The sequence below is a fragment of the Camelus ferus genome, chromosome 16, assembly GCF_009834535.1.
Source record: "Camelus ferus isolate YT-003-E chromosome 16, BCGSAC_Cfer_1.0, whole genome shotgun sequence".
Lineage (NCBI taxonomy): Eukaryota > Metazoa > Chordata > Mammalia > Artiodactyla > Camelidae > Camelus > Camelus ferus.
In genome coordinates this window covers 2,661,293-2,685,665 of record NC_045711.1, presented here as the reverse complement: position 1 = coordinate 2,685,665, position 24,373 = coordinate 2,661,293, and the positions used below count along the sequence as shown (strand labels likewise).

Genomic DNA, 24,373 nt, shown 5'->3' with positions numbered 1-24,373 from the left:
AGCAACCTAATGGATTTCTCATATTCTAGAGGAACTGACTCTAGATTTTAGCTATACAATGACAGACACTTACATAAAATTAGAAAGAGAGGGGTAAATATATGAAAATTTAAAATCAAGACTCACCTTAAAGGGAACTGTTTTAGTGTGCTGGGGCTACCATTTCCTTTTTTTTAAAACGAAATGCTCCACAATGATGTGGTAGAATGTAAACATATGTATATATAGGTTTATACAATATTAATATCTCTACCTGAGAAGTGACTGCTCCAGTGTTTTTCTGGTCTGATGGTTAAATACATATTTATATTTTTAAAGTCAATATTTGTACAACAGACAAGAACAGTGCCTATCAGCTAAATACATATTTAGGACTGTACCACATGTATTACAAACATGTACTAAAATCGAAAGTTTATATTTATACAGAGCCTTTCATCTTGAAGGGGACTAAAGAGCTTTACAAACATATGTACATAAAAGGACGTCTGCACTGATAGGCAGGCAAGCTATCAATTCACCCGCTCCCCTATTTCTTCCAGCAGCCCGGGCTAGGAACACATGGTGTCAACAGATGCAGGTCTGTAACAGCTGCAAAGACATGTAACACAATAATCCAGGTCGCCATGCACAGTCATTGAGAGAGGGCTTGCAACTTGCGAATAGCAACTGCTCTCCTCCAGTGCAGAAGCACCATGGCCATTTCCAGCTTTGTGTTTTTAAATTATTCTCTACCAAACTCAACTAATCACTTGACAAAATTGAATTTGATACTGGAAATGGTTTCTGAATGCAAAATACTTTCTGTCTGATGATGAAAACTAGGTTGGAAAAATGCTCCTCCCTGCCCTTGTTAGATTTAGAGAGAGAGAGAGAGAAAAAAAAAAAAAAGGGTCACAACATTCAGGAGAAATTGTTCAAAATATTCTATCTAAGAATAGCTTTGTCTCAGAGGATTGGGTCATTACTTCAGAAGACAGTCATATTTTCCTCCCATTTAATTAGGGCACCGCAAGTTTTTCAGTCAAATTGCTTTATATGGACGGTCTATCTATATTACAGACACAATGGGGATTTTGTATTGAAAATCCTGCAATCACTATAAAAGCATACACAAGTGTGACAATGTGATTAGGAATATGACATTCACTGATTTCACCGAAGCCAAGTTGCCTTGTATGTTAACTTGAAAATAACAACCAAAGGAAATTCCATCACTGAACCCCCTTGTTTCAGCTTCTCTCTCCCTCCAATGTTTCTACGCAAGTGAAACCTAGTGAAAATGACACTCCCGGACTAAGGGCTAAGGAAGCAACAAAGGGGCAACACGCAGCTTGAAAGGGGCTTGCGAGAGTGGGTGGGTTTATGGTCTAGTGAGTTGCAGACTCAGGCTTTTTGGCCCTGGAAGTGCCACAGACTTCTTCCCTGATCACTGTCTGGCCGGGGCACAGGCTAACCAAGGGGTTCTAGACTCTAACTGCCAATTACAATTTCACTGATACAGCCATAAATCATTTTTTTAAAATATCTAATTTCAGATTAGTTTTGATAACAGAACATTCCAATTAGCAGGCGTCTTAGTTTTAGGATTATCCACCTAAACTAATTACCTTAAAGCGAGAAAGGGAAGAGGATCCAAAGAGGTACTGTGAGTAAGTTAAGGATAAGCATAAATAAATATTTGTTTTCCTTGTACAAGTTCTAAGGAAGAAAATATTTCTTTGGCCACCGTCTGATCCTGGAATAAACACACGCAAGCGAGAGAGGAGGGAATGGGGAGGAGAAAGCAAGCAGAAGAGAACAATCTTATTTAACTGTTTTTATGTGGGTAAAATGATTTGTGCCACAGTATTTCCATAAGAAGTGGGACCATTATTTTCCTGTAGAAACACATTTGGTTTGAAAAGTATCACTGGACAGGATGTGAAAATCAAACCAAATGAATTATTCACAACCTCCGATCAGAGGTGATCATTATTTCTGATGCTCCAAACAGTGATTAGGATTCTGCCCTGAGATGTCATTTTCTCGCTGAGTAACACCAGCGATACAGAAAGGCATTATCTATCTATCCATACATGTATTTTTTTTCTCCTGGGAGGACCTTGGTTTAATATTACTGTAACAGATAATAAAAACATGATAATATTAACATTTATTCTGATGGTGCCCATAAATGCCATTAGTCTGACACAAAGTGTCAACACTAATCATGACCCAAAATTAACACCAAAATTGACATCAACATTAATTGTACTATCAGTGTGAACAGGATGTGCAAGTGTACATAACATACACGTACACACACGTGCTTTCCAAAGCTGCTGTTACTACAAAATAAAACAACAAGATTAAGCTCAATAAAGAAATCTGAAGGGAAAGCGAAGGGGCAGAACAGGACAGGAATTTGTTTTCAAGAGTGTAAGAAGCATCCATCAACTCTACCTCTGCCGTGGGAAGCAGAAAGGCAGTGTCTTTGCCACGGTTGCCTTTCTTATGTCTCCACACTTTGAGTTCAGCTGCAATAATACCTTTCTGTATGGGATTTCTGAGAGGTTGCAGCTTTATCTGTTTTCCATGCTGAAAGTCTAAAAAGTGAGTTTTTCTGGCAAAGCCTCCAGTAGCCAGCGTTCTACCACTGCTAATGCCAGGAAGATGATCATCCTATGAGGCCCTGGGGCAGAAATACCAAGAATCCTAGAATGTTAGAGCTGAGACAGGCATCAATTGTATCATGAAGATGAAAAAACTAAGATTCAGAGAGAAGGAACCTGAACTTGAGTTCCTCTTCAGACAGATAACAAAACGCTAACCTTTCTCCCCCTTTTGTATGTTGGATGGAATACTAAACTTCACTTTTAATTAGATACAATAAAAAGTAATTACAATTTTAAACCAGAATCTCATGGAAAAACATGCGTGATGAAATATTAGAAAATACCCTATAGGTCTTTAAAAGTGTGTTTTTAAACCATAAGACAATGCAATACTTGACTTAATTTGTGCCATTCAGAAAAACCATGCTGCAAAACTGTCAATGCCTTTCCACATTGTGTTATCTGCTGGATATCATGTTCCATTGCCTACTGATGTATGATCACATAAAAAGAGCTGAAAACAATTTTCTTAACAGCTGAAAAACTCTTTTTTTTTCATGCTTGGATAATTCAAAAATGGCTGAATAAACTTACCTCAACCCTTCTAAAAAGTGATAAAAGGCCAAGAAAAATACCATTTTTAGAGCAAAAAAATTTTCTTCCTAGAGGTAATTCTTTAAAAATGTTACCAATGATTAGAAATAATAATTTTAAACAGGGGAATTATTTCTTCCCGTACTATTTATATATGTGAAACCACAGTAATTTTACCCACGTACAACACAATGCTTTAATAAACATACCAATTTAAAGAAATATATGCAGTGGAGCACATCCAAGCCAGTGGTATTTGAGAAATGGGGTGCTGGAGTAATTGGCTGAAAGGGAAATTAACCAAGTTGGCCTACTACAGTTCAGGAAGCCTTGCCCATTAATCACGCAAACGAATGCTGAACTCTGATGCTCCACACTACACCTCATCCTCTGGTGTCATCTGTTGCTGTCCTGATGTTCATTATTGCCTCTGGTTGGAGCTGTAAAATTTCTTGACATAGGGTACTATATCACACCCTTTTTCAGTAAAATCTTAAAACTCAAGATGTATGAAAATGCTGGCAGGTGCATCCTTTTGTTTAAAGGCTATCTTTCGGACTTACTTTTGAAAGACACTGAGGAGCCCTCCACACGAGCTGCTTTAGTCGACCCAGGGATGCATTAGGATTTTTCAAAGTCAGTCAAGCTCTCTGGGCCTTGGTTTGCGAATGATGAAATGAGTCAAAAATCAACTAATCAACTCTATGAGAAATCTCCAGCCCCAGTAACTGGCGTTCAGAAGGAATTTGCACAAAAGTGTATATATCCCCAAAGGACAGTGTTAGAGATATTCATCAGAAGTAATGGCAGGAAGACCTCGCTTTCAAAATTAGCCTCAATATTTCTCTAATGAGGGACTAACCTGCGGTCCTGAAAATCATTTCGGACAAAGACCTGTAGCCAAACATGCTCACTTAGGATGAAGATAAAAGAAGAAAAGTGTATGATAATTTTAAATAAGACAGTCTTACCACATATTCCATAAAATGTCTTTTTCTGCACTTGAATTTCCTATCTTGCTAGGCCTAAAAGGACTCAAAATTGGTTTTTTAAAGTCCTTGATGAAAAATAAGGTCAGTACGAATTATGAATGTTTGTATGTAATCAGTGGAATGTGATACTTCTCTGCTGAGGATCTCAAAGCACTTACAAACATTCTCCCATCTTCAGGGATAGATTGGTGCCAAGGACCATTAGTCTCTTTTTATAACTTGAACAGTCAGTGCACAGACCATGATCCTGTTTTTCAGATCTGCTTTTCTCAGGTCTATTTCAGAGCTCACCTTCAGCGTATCCCAACATATATCTACAAGACTGACATGGACTCAATTTCCACACCCAGCATGAAAAGGTAAACTGATTTCAAAAGAATGAAACAAAAGCACAGTAAAATACAACCAAATTAGCTTCACATCTATGGAGCTATTCTGAGGTGAAATTGAGTAAAACAATACAAAAAGCCTAGTGTTAAACTAGAAAAATATTTGGGCTTTGTTTACATGAGAAATGGTCAGCCCTTTCCTTGCTCAAGCCCACAGACATATACATGCTCTCTCCAGTCAGAGTTTCAAAGCACAATGGGTTCCACTAGAATTTCAGTCCAGGAAAACCCAGGCAATTCCTTTGAGAGTATGGAAAATGTCAACCAAGTGAATTAAGACAGAGGGTTATGGTGGTTTTTCTAAAAGAAGAGGTCCTTTGGGTTAAGAGGTCTAGCCTAAGAACTGTCAAAATGGATCTACTAATTAATTTCTTCCAATCTTTCAGGCTTAGATAAGCTTACCAACTTCCTTTCCCTATCCAACTCCTAAATTTTATTTTTGTTTTTATACTCAAATTAGAGATTTCAAAGCACCATAGTAATACGTAAGTAAGGAGTGTCAAACTGGTAAGATTTATTTCAGCTAGTCAGTAGATGCAGGGCTATTTGTCATATCACTCTCCACATTTTTCTATAGATTTGAAATATTTTATAATAGAAGAGTTAGTAATGGCCTATAATGAAAAAGAATATGAAAAGGAATATATATATATATATATATATATATATATATATATATATATACACACACACACACACACACATATAAATGAATCACTATGCTGTACACCAGAAATTAACACAACATTGTAAATTGACTATATTTCAGTTAGAAAAAAATTAAAGAGATGCTTGTGCTTTGGTGGAATGTGACAAGAATGTCTCGCCAACAATTAAATGACAATTAAATGAGCAAGGCTGGGAAGTTCTAGAACTGAATGCCTAATCTCTACCATTTCACCCCACAGAATTTAAAGTGTAACTGAAACTGAGACACCAGTCATCATGGCAGCTAGCCTTTAAACTTTCATTTATACTACCTTTTTTCCTCCTTGTGCATCCTCTTCCTAAAAAAAAAAAAATGTTTCCTGTAAAAATGTGTAGTCATTATATAAAATTCGACAGATCTCCACCCAAAGGATTAAGAATGCAATCACACATGGTAGGAATGCCAGGCAAAGCCTACTATACCAACTGAAAAAAGAAGGAAGCATACTGCTCTGGATTTGCCTCACCCAACAGGGCAATTCAAGAGGCTTGTCTGAATGCTGGGTTGCTGAGAAGGAAAAACCCTGACACCTAGTGCCCATCTGAAAAAACGAAGCCTTGGAGCCACTTCATTTCTTAAGCGTGGTAGTGTGTGTAGAGGTGGTCATCAAATTGCATTCGATTTGGAATATACTTAACACCCAGGAAAAACTTTCAGGAAAAAAAATGTAATACCATGCAAGAATTCCCGTCTCTAATTACCAATCCTTTTCAGAGTACACATCCTAAACCTAATTATTATAACTGCTTCTAAACATAGCACTTTCTTCTCATCTCAGTCTTTCATTATGAGAGGAGCAATGGGAGGGAATGGACAGCTTCATACTGTTAAAAAGCCCGTGTTCTGAAATAGAAAGAAAACAGGGTCCTAATTTCTATCTATAATCATTGCTATAAAAGGTGCCTATCATATCTTTCATCATTGCCCAATTTGAAGATTTATCATCTAGCTCCCAGAGCGGTTAAAGGAAATACAATAAAAGAATGCTAATAACATTTCAAGACAAATAAGAACATAGTCTCAAGAAGGCTAGTGCTTCCTTTGTCCTACCAGTTAAAGTTAAGTTGTTCTCCGTCAAGTCGGTTATACTCCTTGGCTTGATCTTAGCTTGAGCCTTTTAATAACAGGATTTGGTGCGAAAAGCAGCTGCACTGGATTGTGAACTGTTACTCAAAATGTTCCCACCTACAATTACAGCTTCCGCCAAATGATCAAAACAGGTTAGCAAACTGGCAGGAAAATGAAAACAATTCCCCCCAAATTGAGACGCGGTCAGAGCAGAACTGTTGGTGAGCTGCACCTTCTGTATCCAGGCTCAGCAGCACACTTGCATTTAGCTGTGTATTTACATACAGTGCCCATCACAGGAGCATCATAGCAGCTAGAAGTGAAATCAGTTCAGTCTATGTTGCAATCACATTTTCCTCAATTTTCATCTTTACTTGAAACTATTAAAAAAAAAACCCAAAAACCCTAGACAACTCATCTTTGGAGCTATTTGCAAGTAACGCAGTTCACAGATTTGGTCTACGTCTTTTTTATTCCCATTCTAAATTCATACTAAAATCAATGCCATTCAAATCTGACAATGAGAAAAATGCGTTCTCCTATACCTTTTATCATGCATTAAGGTGGCATTCCTGCAGCTACATCTCTCTTGGTGGGGAAGGGACAACTAGGAAAATAGAAAGGAGCTAACACCGCATCAGAAAGGCTCTCTCCTTCTTTTAACACGGGCACAAATGTTCAAAATGCAGGTCACATCTCTGCTGAAACAGCCAATATTCTTCCTCAAATGGCAAACAAGTTACCTAAAACTAAATGGAACTGAATTGTTCCAAGTCCTGGTCCCATCACCATTTTACCTATTTACTGTCCTGGAAAAAAAATAGGGAAGAAAGACTGGCTACCCATATAGCCGATGGTCTGATAAGTACAGGTTTTCTGCCTTTGATTATGGGGAAAAGCATCTCAATTCATGGGGAAACTCTGCAGGAATCTCTTGTTTTACCTGTATTCCTTATATCCACGTGCTGGCTTTTAAACTCAGAAACTCCAATCCTTCAGGGTAATGCAATAACACCCACAATGATGACCTGGTAGAGCCGTCACCTTTGGAGAGCACCGCATTATGATGATTTAATGTCTATGTAGCATCAATGCATTTACATTGAGCCTTGGCTCTCAGAACATTAGCAGGTCAATTTTTTATTCCTTTTTTAATAAAACTATTTCTCAAGGCTCTGTTCAGATGCCTACTCTCTTTGGGATAGGACCGATTTGCTCCAAATCTCATCAGCATGAGCTCTTTTCTTTCCCCTTGCATCATTCTTGGGGTAATATGTAGAGTGCCAGGCTCATGACAAACTTGCCTCTTTGGCCAAAGAAAATTAAACTGCAATAGCTGAAAGTCGACTTGCCCTGATAAAACAGGGCTCAGCACAAGGAAATACATCCTCCTGACACCTTGTCATCTTTTAGGCACAGCTGTCCCTCAGAGTTCTGACTGCTGAAACTCCATCTTTAGATGGGTCAGTCTCTCAGTGGACATGCTCCATTGTATGTCCAAGATATTGGTAACAGTGTTTGATACTAATACTAACTTCATTCCTGTCATGCAGTGCCCTATAATCTAGCTCCGGCCACTGACTGGCTTCATCAGCCATCCCAGGCGTTAGTCACTAACTGCTCACAAAAGAACCTCGGTCTCGCTCCTCCCGAGCTCAAAGGCTCAGAAACAGCAAGCTGACACTCAGCTTCAATCTTAGTCAATCATTTGAAGAAAAGGAAAAGAGAAAGAAAATAGGCAACTAAGAAGGGAAAAGAGTAGAACAAGAAGAAAGTAAAAACTGATGAAATGCAAAAGAAAAAAATTTTTTTAATTTTTTTTTAATTGAAGTATAGTCAGTTTACAATGTCATGTCAATTTATGATGTACAGCATAATGTTTGAGTCATACATATACATACATATATTCCTTTTCATATTAAAAGATAATTTTAAAATACTATTAGATTTCTAGATTTCAAGATTATTAAAGCACTGGGCAAAGGAAAACGTATGGTCCCTATATTGACCCTACCACTCATAGCTGTAGTCCTGTGCCACTGTCTTAAGACATCCCTTTCCCAAGGTTTGTTGAGTCTTGAAAGGGTTAAAAAAAAACCTTTAATTTTTTTTTTGTATTCGTGTGTGTGTGTGCGCGCGCGCGCGCGCGCGTGTGTGCGTACGTGTGTGTGTGTGTGGTCTTTGGGTACAGAGTCCCGTATAATAAGACTATTTGTATTCATACTGGCAGAGTAAACACTACATGTTCATGCCCAGGCAGCTCTGTGCTTGTAATTTCAGCAAGAACAGAGCTCTGTCCCTCTGGGACTTCACTATTCCCCCAGTCTCCATTCGCTCAAACACAGAATGAGAGCAGAGAGGAAGCAGGAGAGAAAGATCATGGCAAGAGGTTTCACACAGCTATGCAGCTAGCTTTCACGTGGCCAAAAATCTCATTTTGTGTTTAATTACATTAGTTAAAAGCGTTTTTCTCTCAGCCCCGTGTTCACAGGGGTGCCTTCCATTCCTGAAGACTACGCTGTTCAATGAATCAGAATTTAAGTCTCGCACAATGAAGGTTTTCTTTGCTGTGGAGGGGTTCATTCTGTAGTTGCCACACACAGTGGCATAAATCGCTGCTTCAACTTTGTGTGTTAACAAGCATACGTATATCTACTCTCGCCAAAATCCTACACATCCTTCCTCCCTACTCTCTTGCCTTTGCTTTTTGTCGAGGCATTAGATTAGAAGAACTCCTACAAGTCTGATACTCTCCGTCTGGTCCAATGCTTGTACCATCTTAATACCAAATCACCCAGTTTTGGCATCCGCTGAACAGCTCCACACCTTGTACATATAGTAACATTTTTTGAAAAAGATATTGCATAAAATGGGGAAAAAATGCATTTATCTCCAAACGTCTACCCAGCCTGCTTATGGTGAACATCCAGGTAAAGATTACTCCTTGTACGGAATGAGATTTATCTAGGGATTATATCTATGGTTGAAATAAAAACATCTCATTTGAGGTTTATTACTATTATCATTGCTGTTATAACTGTACATTAGATGCATGGTTAAAATTAAGAAGAATCCCAATGCACGAAGGAGGTTACGGGGTATGAGGCAGAATATGACATTTTATTATTATTAACAGTGCACTGTAGAAAAAAAGAATCCTAAGCTAGAAAATACATTCCTAGGTAACTATCAGATGTGGGTTCTCTGTTACCTTGTTTTATGTTAAATTTCCTGATTCTGACTGAGCCCCTTTAAGACGAAAGTATTTACTATGCTCATAGCAGCACCAGATCAAATTATCTGAGAATGGAAAGCATTACCAAAAAATGTATACTAGTATGCAAATAATTATCCAGATCAGGAAAAATAACAAGCAAAAAATACTTTAAATGCTTTTATTACAGGAAATCTCAAAATTTCAAAGAAACAAAAATAGAGAAAATAATCTATTCCTATGTACCTATCACCTAGCTTCAGTTAACAACTCATGACCAATCTTGTTTCGTCTACACTCCCACATCCACCAGCCCCCATTATTGTGAAGCAAATCCGAGACATTCGATTATTTCATCTGTAACTATTCTAAGTATGTCTGCCTTACAGAAAATACTTGTTTACAAAGCAAAATTGTAATACCACTTAAAATAATGGGATACCATTACCACACCTAAAAAAATCAATGACAGTTCTTTGATACCCAGTCAATGTTCTCTGGTTAAAGAATTCTACCAGTGAGACTACTAATTCTACCAATAAGACGACCATGCTGCCTATGCCACTGGGATCTTAATTAATATACTATGTAATGGCCACCCCCACGGGAAGCTGGCACTGGTGGACACAGAGGTAAGAAAGGAAGGACGGGGACTCAGCCACTTGCCTCGTTTCCTCCTGGAAGTCTGTTCATGTGAACCAGTTGACCTTGATCGTCCAACACGAGCTCCGTATAGGTCAGCAGGTCAGAAGGCAGAGGGGGTGATGGAAGGAATGCTTGAGTGGACATAGACTCCCAGAGTTTGATCAGGGACTAGAGGAGGAGAGAAGTTTGACTAATCAGTAACAATTGAGCATTTCAACATGGAGAAAAACAAACATCAAGATTCAATCAATCTAGTTTTGCTCTGTCTTTTCCAAGTGTTCTGCCGAGCATCAAAACGTTAGATCAAATTCTATAGCTCTCATTCTCAGTTAAAATGGATTTGTAATTATTTTTCACATGATGTTTTTTATATATCGAAAATCAGGCGCTTTTCCAACAAAGTCCAACTACTGAGTGATCATGAATCAGCATGAGAGCATGAATAAATATAACAGACTTAATGATATCCCAGGAAAATTAAAATAAAAAAACTAAATAAGTAGCATCAATCTCTCTTCAAAACGGAAGAAAAATCCTAGAGACACTTGGCCATAGAAGAACAACCAGGAAAGTGACATGACACTCAGCTAATACAAAGAAAACCCAAGAAAGCAAGAATCGAGTTCCTGCTAGAGGTTCAGGGAAGCATCCTTTCTAACATCTTTCCAAAGCTACAGGCCCACGCACGGGAATTAGGTTACTCTAGGTGCATGACTGCTTGTAAATTTGCAGATCAATTCTGCTCAAATTCGAGAAAACAGACAGACACGCCTCTCATTTTAAAACCATTTTCATTTCCATTTCCAACTTCATATTACCAAAACAAATGCTGCATGAAGTGGGAACTAGTTCATTTTTTTGTTGTTGTTTGCTTGCCTCAAAGCAACATTTAAAGCCAGTACGATTCACTCATACCTACAGGTCCAAATCACTATGTTTATGTCTATTCTATAGGAAGAATTATGCAGAATGTGATTTCTGTTTATAGCACTGGCACAGGGGGAGCAGAATCAACACTCGACTTCCAGGCCAACCATGCCAGGAATACTGAATGAAGATAGCTATGTTTCAAGAGAGATAACTTGTAAACAAATGGTTACATAAAGGAAATTTCTTGTATTTCTGAATAATACAGGAATTACAGATAGACTATTTACTAAGATCGCATATATCACTTTATCAAAGTTCAAATGTGGTAATATTGGCATTACTGACTAGGAGACATGGAAAAATCCTATATTCATAGACTTTGTTTTTAAGAACAAATTCAGTATTCTTTTGATACCTTTATCTGTTGCATTTTCTGCTGGCGATATACTTTTCTTGCCTCCTATTGATGGAAGAAAAATCTGCAGCCTCGAGATGATTCACCATACAGATCAAAGGAATTTATTTTCATATAGAGGATGAGATTCATAATGTCATATTTTCTCATACTAGTTTTTATTCAGCTATAATAAATCTCCCACAAAAAGAACTGATACTTTAAACTGTGTATCATGAACTCTGCATCCATTTGTATATGTTATATATTGATTCTCATCATATTAACCTAGGCTATCAGTTAGAGACCCTGGGTTATTTTGGAAAATAGGAAGGTGAGAACTAGAGTTTCAAACCTCTTTTTAACACCCATAATTTGAACATAGGCTTTGGAAATAGACTCCTCACACAAGTCATCGTAAACTATGATCACAGGCATGTGGTCTCAGTTTACTCTTTTCTACTCAACAGAGGCTTCTATCCTCACTGTTCCTCCTGTTAATTCATAAAGAAAGAGCCATCAACATCTGGGTTGGCAATCACTAAACCTCGAAAGAGAAAGAAATGAGAAAACTGTCAAGACATTTCCTGCCCTTTGGGAGTGCCCTATTCCAGTCTAAGCTGCATCTGATGAAAATTCACGGAAAACCTTGCCTCTGTGGAACATGTCGGAGCCCCCCAGTTAGCCACCTTTACCTGCCGAAACATCTCTGGGATATCATATATGTATGTTGTCCCTAAGGACTGTGCCTGGAACCTCTTTGATTGAAGCAGGTCTTTGGTCACATACGGAGTGTTGATTAACATTCCATGTAATGGTCCCTGTTTGTCTCCATATGCTTGAAACATGATCTGCAGGAAAAAGAGGATGGCATGGGGAGTTAAAAGAGAGAAAAAAAGAAATCAAATTAGCTGCCTGGGGGACTTTTTTCACAAACGTTATTTCTTGAAACACATTTTTGGCGGGCTGAGTAGCTAAGATATGCTTCTTAACATTATTGTACGTGGTGCTCTCACCTCTTTATAGAGTAACCAACTCCAAAAAAATGGTATGTAACCAACCACACGTCACAGGCTGCTCTCACTTTTGGATTAGTTGAAATCAACAAGAAAGTACAGCATAAATTTCACATTTCAGAGACAGAATGCCAACGCTTGCCTTCTAAAGTGACTTGAATCCCATATATTCAGAAACGAGGTATGTCAACTAACCAACGAAGTAGTCGTAGTATTTAAATTGAAGGACAGCTATGCACTGAAGAGAATTCTTTTCTCTTCTCAACAGTAGAAGACCAGGTCAAGGCTCTACCAGGTCATCTATATTTTAGTCTATTTGATTAGAAGGTGCTTCATAAGTATGAATAGCCACACAAAGGCTTTAAACATTTCTGCCACAAGTGGATTTCATCCATCCATCTAGCTAGCTAATTGTTAGCTCATAAGACATAGCCTACAGTAAAAATATATCTATATTATTAAATTATATATATAATATACATATATTTCCCCAGTATACTACAGCCACAACTAGTGACTAGCTCCTGTAACATCTATGTTGTCACATAATAAAATCACCACACCAGTTTTTAATCATTTTAACTCAAATATTTCTAGAAGAGTACTTCATACTTCATATATTTAGATAGTTTTATTTGCTTATGAATATTTATAAAGGATGCCATTATTTCAATTCAATGAATATTTATTGAGTGCCCAGAGGCTTCATGACACTAAACTAGGCACTTTATGTATGAATACATAAAATATAGATTCCCAATGCAGTATATACAAATGGAGATTGGGATATGTGTATATACCCACATATCTATTTGGGACCAAAATACACAAGCTTAAGTCTACCATTAATGAATAGATTTGCATGCCTACTAAACAGGCATAAGAAAAGAATTAAGTACTTTCCTAAATCCTGGGTACAGTTCAGCTGAGTGAATTCTTAGCTCTTTAGATCAGACATACGAACGTGTTCTGCTGACTTGTCAGTCAGGTCCTGTTCTGGGCAAAATTCGTCCTGGACTGCTTAAAACCCCACAGAATGGAGAGGCCCCTGTCCTCATCCCCATGACCAATGGTGAAAGTCATCAGGTGGGAGGTAGAATCAGCAATGTCTGAGTAATGTGAGAGGTAGAATTAGTCCTGTTTCAAGAGATTCAAAGCGTGAAGTGAGGCCAGGGTATTAAGTATGTGGAAACTGAACCTAAAGGAGATAACCCAATTCAAAGTAAGAAAAAAGGGGCAAAAGCAGCAGGTTCTTGGAACTACACTCCTGCCTATTAAGAAAGACAAGACCTGCAGGTATAGTTGTGCCAAGGTCTGGAATAATGTTAGGCTTGTTGGAATTAAGCAACATAACTGTGTGGGCTGAGAAAAGGGGTTGGAGAAAGCCCTCTAGGTACTTTCCTTGCTGGTAGGAATTTAAAATGCTACAACCTCCCTGGCAAACAGTTTGGCAATTTCTTATAGAATTAAACATATACTTACTATGACTCAATAATTACACCCATACATTTACTCAAGAGAAATGAAAACATATCTACACAAATTATTTGTAAATGAATGTTCATTGCAGCTTTACTCATAACAGCCCAAAATGGAAAATAAAATCTTAAATGTCCATTGACAGATGAATGAATATAAAAATTCTGGTGTAGCTATAAAATGGAATACAACTCAGCAATGAAAAGGAACATACCTATAGTCCTCGCAACATGGATGAATCTCAAAAACACTATGCTGAGCAAAAAGAGCCAGACACAAAATAATACATATCGTCCAATTTCACTTACATGAAATTCTAGGACAGGCAACACTACTGTACAACAATAGAAAGCAGATCAGTGGGTGCCTGGGGCTGGGGCTGGTGCCTTTACCTTTGACTGCAAAGGAGAACAAGACAACTTTTGAGGGTGTTGAGTGTTCTCTGTCATGATTGTGATGGGGGTTACACAGGTTTTTACAATTTCAGAATGAATTGAACCGTACACATAGAATGAGTGCATTTTATTACGTGTAAGTTGTATCTCAATAAAGATGATTTGGAAATGTGGATTTCCCTCTTATACTACACACTGGACATCAATTGACTTATGCAATGGATTACCCAAATCTCCCCGTTATGACTGCCTGACATCAGTATTCATTACAGCTAATACCACGAAGACTATTCAAGGAAAATGAAAGAAAATGAAACTCAGGCCAGTCAACCTTGCTCCTCATTGGCTGAAAGAATAAAAAATTATCCTGGAGCAGGAGGTTGATAGCAATGGATAGTACTGGGAGCCTCTGTATCATAGCTACGTTATCTATGTTAATTCCATTTTCTACCATAATGGCCATAGTAATTAAAAATTGGTAACGTGTATGTTCTACAAGTTCATGAAAATATGTACACATTTCATACAACACACATCTTTCACCAGAGGCCATCAAAAGGGCTTTTCTTGGACAGCAATATCTGATCCCATAGTTGGCTCCCCTAGACCCATGTACTTAATTTACAAGGGCACAAACCACAATCACACTAGATGGAAATTAAATATATGTCTTCTAACATGATGTAAATTTCTTGAAATGAGATCACTTTTTCTTTGTATACACGTGGTCAATAAATGTTCAATCAATGAACAAATGAATAAATGACACACATGGTTCTACATTGTTTTAAATTTACATAAAGACTCACTAGAGCAAAGAAAGGGAAAAACACAAACTGGCAATAAGCATCAGGTAGGCACTAGGAGTGCCAGAACTGAGTTAGAAGCTGCTCCTTTTGTGGGCTCCCTCCTCCAGCTACGGGCTTTTGAGTTCACATGTGGTAGTGGTTGTTGAACTCTCTCAACTGAAGAGCCTGAGGGAGACCCCTATCCTTAGGGCTTCCTAAATATACAGGACCCATGGGAAGAGGGGTTCTCCCCCAGGCTAAAGGTAGCTCATTCATTCAGTACTAAACCCCGACTGAAGGCATCTGTGTCTTTCATGCCCCTGTGTCATGCTAGCCAGCATGAGGGAAATCTAACAGCTTTCTAATAAAAGAAAGGGGGGAAAAAGTAGTTATGAAGAACAAACATATTTATCAAAAACATTAAAATCTCAAGTGGCCATCTTATTTTTCACAAGAATAGACCTGCCTTGAAGCCACTGTAGAAGTTAATTAAAAACATCCCTGGCCCATGGAAAGCTTTGACTGAAAATGTCTTTAAGGTTGCCCTGAAAACATCAAATGCAGCAAAAAATCATTGAATCTTCTTTCTCTTGCTCACCCCTTGCACTCCTGTGCACACTTTCTCTCTCTGTTTTGACTGTTCACTTCTCATGGGATAGATTTCTCTGGCCATCTCACTGGGAATCAAAGCACAAAATGAAAGGTCACTCTGACAACTATCCAAACCCAGAACTTTAAAATTCATCTTCGAAATATGGGCAAAAATGTCTTGTCTTATTGCTGTTCCCAGATTTAAAAGGACATAGATAAAAGGAAGAGACACATAATCTCTTCCTGTCGCCCAATGCATAGAACAGATGGAAACCTTTCTGTACACATACTAGAGAAAGTTCACCCTCTAAAGAGAAGAAAGGCACTGCCCAAGTTCAGGCCAGAGACCTAAAATTAACATCCCAGCTCTTACAAAGAGGTGAGCAATGGTGAACCAACCTAAATCCAGTATCATAGCAAGTGGCCCCAAAATTTAGAAACTAAGGTGGTAAAACAGATTAAAAGAGAATCTTCTTCTATTATAGGACCAATCTACTTAAAAAGTCACTTTGCATTTTCACATTCTCAAATTTTTCCATCTGAAAAATGGGTTAATGTTTACCACTTTGCTCTTATAGGTATGATACTCTGAACTCTGTAAGAGAAAGATTACATGTATAAATGGAATAAAGGATAAATAAGATAAAGACACTGACTGATATTGTTCAAGCTATTATTGTATGTTGAAATTCTCCTTCTTTGAGATATTTCATATTTCAACAATTCTCCTTTCCTTACTTGCCAGTGAGTAGTCTAACTAGGCTGAAAACAGGAACAAGGACAAATCTGAGGGGAAAAGACAAGACCACTCAAGGAGCCCAAGAGCTGTCTGAAAAAGAGCCCTGAACTGCCCAGCTACCTCTGGAGTCAGGTTCACGTGGCATCCGTGAGGGCTCACCTATACACGACAAAAGGCTGAGGGCTTCCTAACACTCATGGTTAGAACAGAGGCACGGCTTATGAAGCAATCGAAACTTTTCAAATTCATGCAACTGTTTAAGCTGATAGAGGATAACCCAACTGGGTGAAGCAATGGGGACTTGTGGTGAGTTTGGGTCTTCCATCCCCAGGACAAGTGGCCTGTCTGGAGGAGCAAACCAAAGCTTTGAGGAGCCTGCTTAACAACTGTTACCTGTGCTGTCCTGGAGTCGGTCACTTCCTTGTACAGGCTGATGTCCAAGTAATAACCAGATTCGTTTGTCAGGAAGAGGCGGATGGGAATCGCTTTTCCAGTTGGCGTCAGGCGGATGTTGATTTTCAGTTCTGCCTGGAGGACGCGTAATTTCCACAGCCGACTTCCGTAGCGCATCACCATGCTCCGCACAGACTCCTCAATCTGCCACAGACACATCACCAAGCACAGAACTGAGATACCTTGTAACTAGGACCTGTTTCAGGTCTGCCCATCTTTGGGGAAGGGAGGAATGGAAAAAGACACAGGTTTCTGGAAGTGTGTGCTCCATATATTCCTTACAGAAAGTCAGACAGTTTCTCCCCAACTCTACTCTTCCTTAGAACAAGTCAGGGGCAGTTTCGTGCTGGCCTGGAATTGAGTTGTTTTTCTCAGGTTCACAACACCCGATTCCATGCGACTCCCTTTCCCTTTCCCAATTATATTCATACTCTGTGTCAAAGATCTGCAATATCTAAAATTACAAGCCATGGGATTTAAGAGAAAGCCCCAAATAAGAATAAAATCTCTAGTTAAACAGCTATTAAGTAGCATTTATATGCATGGTAACTATGTTTCATTGCACTTACAGGACCTTAAATCAACATAGCAATTACCACCATGAGCTTTTTTCCACACAATTTTATTAAACTTTATAACATATGCCTCTTGGTAAACTGCACAAATTAAAGAAAGGCAATTTGTAGGTGGTGCTAGAATGTTCTCTCCAGACTGAGTTCTGAAGCTTGGTCACTGCCAAGTCCAACCGGGACTTAAATAGATAGGGCAGATGTTCCTGAGTTTCTCTAAGCTTTATACCAAGGCAGCTTCATGCTCCTAGTTTTCAGGGTTTGGTGAGTTATTTTAACCAAATGGTCTTAGATGTGACTTCTACTTTTTGACCTACTAAAGTTTTTTTTTTTTGTCCAATATGGTTACAGGCAGCTAGGACATACTACTCAAAATTAATGTTTTCTTAAATGAAGTATCTTGCTAAAATGTTTTCTTAACTTCTTAGAAAATCTACAGAAGTATCTCATACCACCTTTCTTTTGTGGCTCTTCAGAAGAATGTGCCACCCTTGTATTTTGTTTCTGCTCCAAAGAATTTTAGGTTAAAATGTGTTTCAAGGAGTTCTCCACTCCCACACTTGCTTGTTAACTGAGAAATATCTATCCATCCTTTACTCAAGTGAACAAAAGTCAACAAACTCTCTGTCTAGGAAACTGACAGATGTCTATGATTAGAAAGATAGAAATGGGGCATATGGGTGTTTGGAGTGGAAACAGAGAGGATGATAGCAAAATCTCATTGAGAAATGGTAAGTCACATCTACAAACATATACAGTTACATAGTGTCCAGGTCATGTTCTAAGTCTTCTAGCTTCATCAGTCCTAGAATACTTAGGAGAACCCTTACTTAAACTAGATGATGCGACTTGATGACACTCAATGACTGGTCCTGTCATTGGTTTTCCTGACAAAGCAACCCATCAGTAGCTTGGAGTCTTGAAGAAAAAAGTAGAAAATTATTTCTCAGGTCTTAGACACCAAGTTCAAAAAGCATAAGTCCATGTCTGCAATTGATCTTGAGAAAGGGATACACTGGTTCTCCTACCCAAATTCCACAATATTATGATAGAAAAAAGGTTAAAGGGAGCAGAAACAGAGAATAACCTGTCTTTATTACACCTGGGAGAAGGTTAAATACAGAATCACCTTGTTTTCCTTCCTTAAGTTATATGGAATGCATTTTAGAATTAAAGCCTCAGGGAAGAAAACCTACATAATACACGTGGAATTCCACGTCAACCAAATTCTCTCTGTGGAAAAATACTAAAGAGAAATGGGTTAGACACTTTGGCATTACCTCCCTCGGACCACTGGATAAGTACCATTTAGTTTAAAACAAAAAGGCAGTAATTTTGCCAAAATGCCTAATAATAGCAAAGTTAGTTGTTCCACATGAGAAATCCTACAGAATTAAATAAAATCTAACTGCTATCATAGCAAATATCATAAAACAGGTACCAACGGAAGAAGAAGAAAAGGTTTTGTATTTTTGTACTGCTAAAAAGTGACCAGCAAGATAATGTCATGCCATCTTCAGTTTTGAGGTCTGCTTTCAATGGTTATATCAAATTTTTGACACCATCCCAGAAACCCAGTCCTACAAGCATTCTCTGAGCCCTACGAGCAAGTTTACAAAACCTTGAAGATCAAGGGCTCAAGCAGCTGACCGAGAGGACCTGTTTCCAGGCCCAAGCGCAAATAAATGTGAATGAATCCGACTGTGCTGGTGAGAGTTGGGAGAGAAGTTAGGGAGAAATGTACCTTTGATGGGTCCATGATGACTGTCGGCACAAAGTTGAGGAAGATGTGGTTGCAGTCAGTCCGGACATTTGTATTGTTAAAAGCAACTTCCAACTCATCCATGGCTTCCAGGAGCAGCCGCTCCCCTTCATTTTGCAGATATTCAAAGGAGGCTTCCTATGCAGGAAGAAAATCGCCAGCAACATTAACGTTTTTTAAAAGAGGCAATAGAGAAATGGCTGTTATAAAAGCACTTAAGCAGTAGCGTGTCATGAATCATAAGGCACCTGCTGCAGATGATATTTACTTCCCTCCCTGGGGTCAACCCAATGACCACAGGCAGCAGGGGCAGGCAAGGGTCAGATAAAGAGCTCCTGCCAGCCCTTCCTCCTGCCTCTTCTGCATCATTTCCTTCTAATAGGACGCTGGGCATCCCCAGAGCTGCAACCCCACAAGGGTTACATCGCACATATGCCAAACAGAGTGGTTTAGAAAGGAAATCTGTTTAGAAAGGAAAAGTTGAAGAAAGGTTATGGCTATGGGATGCAGTAGTAACTAACACGCCCAGAAGCACCCTGCTGTGTATAGAAACCATCCCACCTCTGGACAGGTTTACAACGAGGTCTAACTTTCTCCTTCTCCTCTGTCATCACCTAACCCTCCCTGTGACTTTTCTGTTAGCATGCTTTTCTTTTTTCTCAAGTGAGGACTATTATGCTTCCACTACCAAGAAAAACCAAATTAAAGGGGAAAAAAACCCCTTCATTACACGGAATATTTACTTCTATGAGAGAAATGACTCTCAGATTTTTGCTGGTTATTGGAGAGTAGGATGAAAGAGAACAAGAACCTTGATTCGAAAAAGGAAAACCTGATTTTGAACCATGCCTGTTTCTCTGTCCCTTCCCCCTCAGGGAAAACGCCCCATGAAAGTCCAGCACCCACCTTGGTGACCAGGTCAGAATGTCTGATGATTGCACGGACAAAGAACCTGTAGTCTGTCACTTCGGTGCCCACTTCCACCTTGGCTGCCCCAAGGTACAGGTGCATCTTGTGATTAGCACATGGAATGGCAGTAAGGTCAAAATTTCTCATCCGGTTCAGCTCTAACTGGAAAGCCAGGGCAGGCTCCAGGTGACGATAGATACGGTCTTCCTCAAACTGAACATGAGAGTTGGAGGAAAAAACAGCTCACAAGAGGCAGTTACAAAACCGTATTATGAAAGTGTGTGTAAAAGAGATGCTTAAAAATAGAAACATAAGCCATGATGTGTTAATGAGCCAAAAAAAAAAAAAAAAAGGAGCTACACAGAAGGAAAACGCTACAGCTTACATAAGATCAGGCACTGAAGTACCTATTTGCTTCGCAAGCTTTCGTCATTTATGCTCTTAAGAGTGGTGATGCTCTCCATTAAGGACAAACAAACAAAAAGCATCAATTCCCTCAGAATTCCTCCAGCATTTAAAGCCTTCATAACTCATTTTTTACAATTAACTAGTCTGCGTCACATTAATGTCTATTTCATATACCAGTATTTTAGTTTCACCCAACTAGTCCAAAATGCTTACGGGCAGGACCTCTGTCTCATATGCTTATAGTTTCTGGCAGAGTAAAAAGGACGTAGCAAAATACTTGAAAAATAAATATCATACAATTTTTAAAAATAGAGATATTTGGCTTTGGAACATCCTACACCCATAGATATAGAATTATTTATACATCTATTTTTGAAAGTTGTATTTACATTTACCGTATATTTTGCTGAAATTAGACGTGTTTAGAGTACATGTCAATTGAGTGAATGGAGACAACGAGCCAAAAACATAAGCTGGTAATAGGAAGAAACCAACATAGTCTGAAATTTTGCGTTTTAAAATTGAAAAACAAACGCACATAAACAAGACTTGAGTACAAATGAACTGTCTGTAAGTGACAAGAATAACCCTACTCAGTATAATAGTCCTTTAATATTAGATCATTAGGATAATCCTAAGGGACGATTTTGAACGTTACCACTTTCTTTGGGTAGGTCAGTATATTTGATTGTTTCCTAAACCAGACTCTTTCAGAAGGGAGTCTTCTTTAGTTCTAAGACACACATAAAGCAAAGGGAAGCATAAGTTCAATTACAGAGAGGAGACTGGCAAGAGGAACATATGGCAAAGATAAGCCACTCTTGGGGTTTTAAGAAAAAAATATTTAAAAAAAAAAAGGGATGGGGGGATGAGTCCTTACCTTATCCCTTGCTCGGAATGTGAAAAATTTAGGGAATTCTCTCTGTGTTAAAGAAGGGGGAAAAAATGTGTCAGTCCTTCATAGATATGGCTCTTTGGGGATAAACACGTAGTATAGAAGCAGTCAAGCATCCAGAAGACAGTTTCCTAGAAAGTATGCTCCTTCCCTAGGCTTAGCCTGGGGAATATGAACCATCCTCTGGGTAACCATCACTTTGACCCCACTTACAAATTTGAGAATCACCACATTATTAACCTAACTTTAATAGCTACCCTTTTCCAGGGGGAAAAAAAAGAAACAGTATTTTTTTTCATCTCCCAAGTGAAAAAAATCTTCTTAGGGGTTGCTCTTGGCAGAACCTGGCAAATAAGACCAATATATCCTTACACTGCAGCACTGCAACAGTAGTTACTGGACTGATTTCCCAAGTTTCTCCTTAAGAAACTCTTAAAATGTAAACTAGCCAGACAGCGTAGAATCCCTAAACCATGCTTTTTCCACATTCACTCTTAAAAGTTAATAATTTCAAAGGTTTAAACAATAGCACTTCAAGACAAAGAAAAATACAAGATGTTACTTTGGTCACTACCACTCTAAGTATAGGAAAGAATGGGGTGGAACTAGTGAACTTGCAATCATTAGGTCTTACTGCTCTTTTGCAGGGCGTTACACAAGAAAGCAACCAATTTACTAGAACCTTATTAATTAACAAAGATGAATTCAATTAGCAGAGTCCATTAGTTTCTGAAATTTAACTTATTAACACCAAATACCCCTGTTTCTCGGATGGGAAGCTCTACTGGCAGTGCTGGAGTCAAGTCATTACTATTTGCCTCTACAGGAGGTTTCATCAGGCATCGTCTTCATTATGAGTGCAATGTAATCAAACACTTATTGGTACAAGACAGAGAGACCAGGACTAGCTGCCTAAACACCTCTCAATGAACTTTAGGAACCATGAAGGAAACATGTACTGAAAGCCTTCTAGATAGCAGGCACTCCTATGTGTTGTCCCATCGAATGTGCTCAACAACCTCTCTAGGTAAGTATTATGGCCCCATTTTACAGATGAGGAAGACTTTGCCAAGTGATAGTCCCTAGATCACAGAGCCGGAAGGTAAACTTGGGTCTCTATCGCCAGAGCCCATGACCTTTCATCTTGACACTCCACCTCTCAAGTGTAGGGCTCTACCTTTCTATTCTTGTTATAATCCAAATTCCTTACTTAGAGGATTTCTCTTTGATGAGATCAAAAAAAGCAAAACTCATAGTTCTTAAATTTACTATGAACTTCTTGAATACGTTCCACAGGTCTTACGCCTCACCTTAACTATAGCTTGCACAGTTAATAAATCATTTTACATTTTCCCTGGCATTTTAACTGTAAAATAGCATTTAACAGGCTTCTAGGAGCTTGTTTAGCAAGGCCAGGGAACCACTTGTCCAGCCTTGGGTCTTTAAAAGCCCTTTGAAAGTGGATTTTACACAGCACTGATCTTTTACTGATGATGTTTTGTCCTAAATAATTCTCTAATTCCCTGGAATGATAGTGAAGAGCATGAGGATGACTTCAAGGTTAAGCAGGAAGACGTTGAGCTGAGTCGTCAACAGATTTCATGCTCAGGGCTTTATATAGTCTAGTTTTGGTTTTATTTTCAAGAGGAACGGCTTTCAGAGCTTTAGCTAAAAAGTAACACAAGTCAAAAAATGGAAGGATAAAATCCTTTCATGAAATTTTCTGAAAGGAAAGTCAAGGAAAGTAATAATACAATCTTTTAAGCACATACTCTCCTATTCTGTCATAACTTTAATTAATTAATTAGTTAGTTAAAATATTTATTCAGTATGCCATTTATTCAAGTGTGTACAGTTGATTTTCCTTCAAAAACATAACAATAGTAACCAAAAAATGTTTTTATTTACCACTAACTCTATTAAAAAAAGGTGTAGTAACTGAAAAGCCCAAAAAGCAAACAAGTGAGTGGAAATACCCTTACTACAAACAATGAAAGAGGCTGAGAATTCTTGGCAGAGGTGGGCAAAGACCACCAATCAGAATCATTAAGGTTAGCTTAGAAAAGGTGTTGTGAGATGACATAAGCAAATCTTTTTAAACTTTTGAGTAAAATTTGAGCTTCACAGTGAAGTCCTTAATTTAAGCACAAAGCAATCAGAAAAGGAGATGGCAAGAATTTCAATGCAACAGGCAAGCAGGATTAATGAGCAATTCTTTGGGAGATACGGAAGTCTGAGGATGTTTATAGAAAGTCATTTGGGGGGGCACTCAAAAATTACATAAACATAGAAAACCAGAAAAGAAGAAATCCAAAAGTCCAAACCCATAGTTTTTGTAAATTCCTTCAGCCTATCTCATCCTCATATGGCCAATTTTCCCACTAACGCATTCATGTTTATTCCATCACTAATGTAATTGCTTTCCAGGCATTCTTACTACTGTTATGGGCAAATATCATAATTGAATGTACACAAAGAAAAACCCTCTCAGTGTTCTGGTACCAAAAAACAAAAGAATGCAACATTTCTCAGGAAGAAATTATACCCCTGCTGTGTTCTAATCAGCCAACCATCATCAAGACAATCAAAATAATTTGCCTAAATTAGCCAATCAAGACACCCTGCAAATCAGAGAATGTGAAAACCTGCAATAGAAAACATCATAGCTGATTATGATACTAATAATCGTGTTAAAAACCTAATGAGATGAAGAAATTGGAAGCTTGCTGGTGCAATTCTCTTTTACCTCAACACGCTGAGAACTAATTATATAGACTGTAATTAAAACAAAAACTCAAACCAAACCTTCTGAAAAACTAATAGTTGATCCACCAGCAAACAGAATTACCAATTTTTTTTCCAGCCTTACTGAGATATAATTAACATATCAATTTTTT

The 24,373-nt window shown here is 38.4% G+C and overlaps 1 protein-coding gene across 10 annotated transcripts in view; it reads right to left on the bottom strand.

Annotated features, from left to right (window-relative positions):
- ACACA (acetyl-CoA carboxylase alpha) overlaps positions 1-24,373 on the bottom strand; it is a 256,134-nt gene that overhangs the window by 73,373 nt on the left and 158,388 nt on the right. For all 10 annotated transcript variants that reach the window (XM_014559143.2, XM_032498300.1, XM_014559162.2 and 7 more), the window contains 6 exons: positions 21,462-21,503; positions 20,171-20,386; positions 19,247-19,402; positions 16,874-17,077; positions 12,168-12,323; positions 10,230-10,376 (listed from right to left, as the gene is read on the bottom strand). In XM_014559143.2, coding sequence (XP_014414629.1) covers positions 10,230-10,376; positions 12,168-12,323; positions 16,874-17,077; positions 19,247-19,402; positions 20,171-20,386; positions 21,462-21,503 — 921 coding nt within the window. The remainder of the gene's footprint in view (positions 1-10,229; positions 10,377-12,167; positions 12,324-16,873; positions 17,078-19,246; positions 19,403-20,170; positions 20,387-21,461; positions 21,504-24,373) is intronic.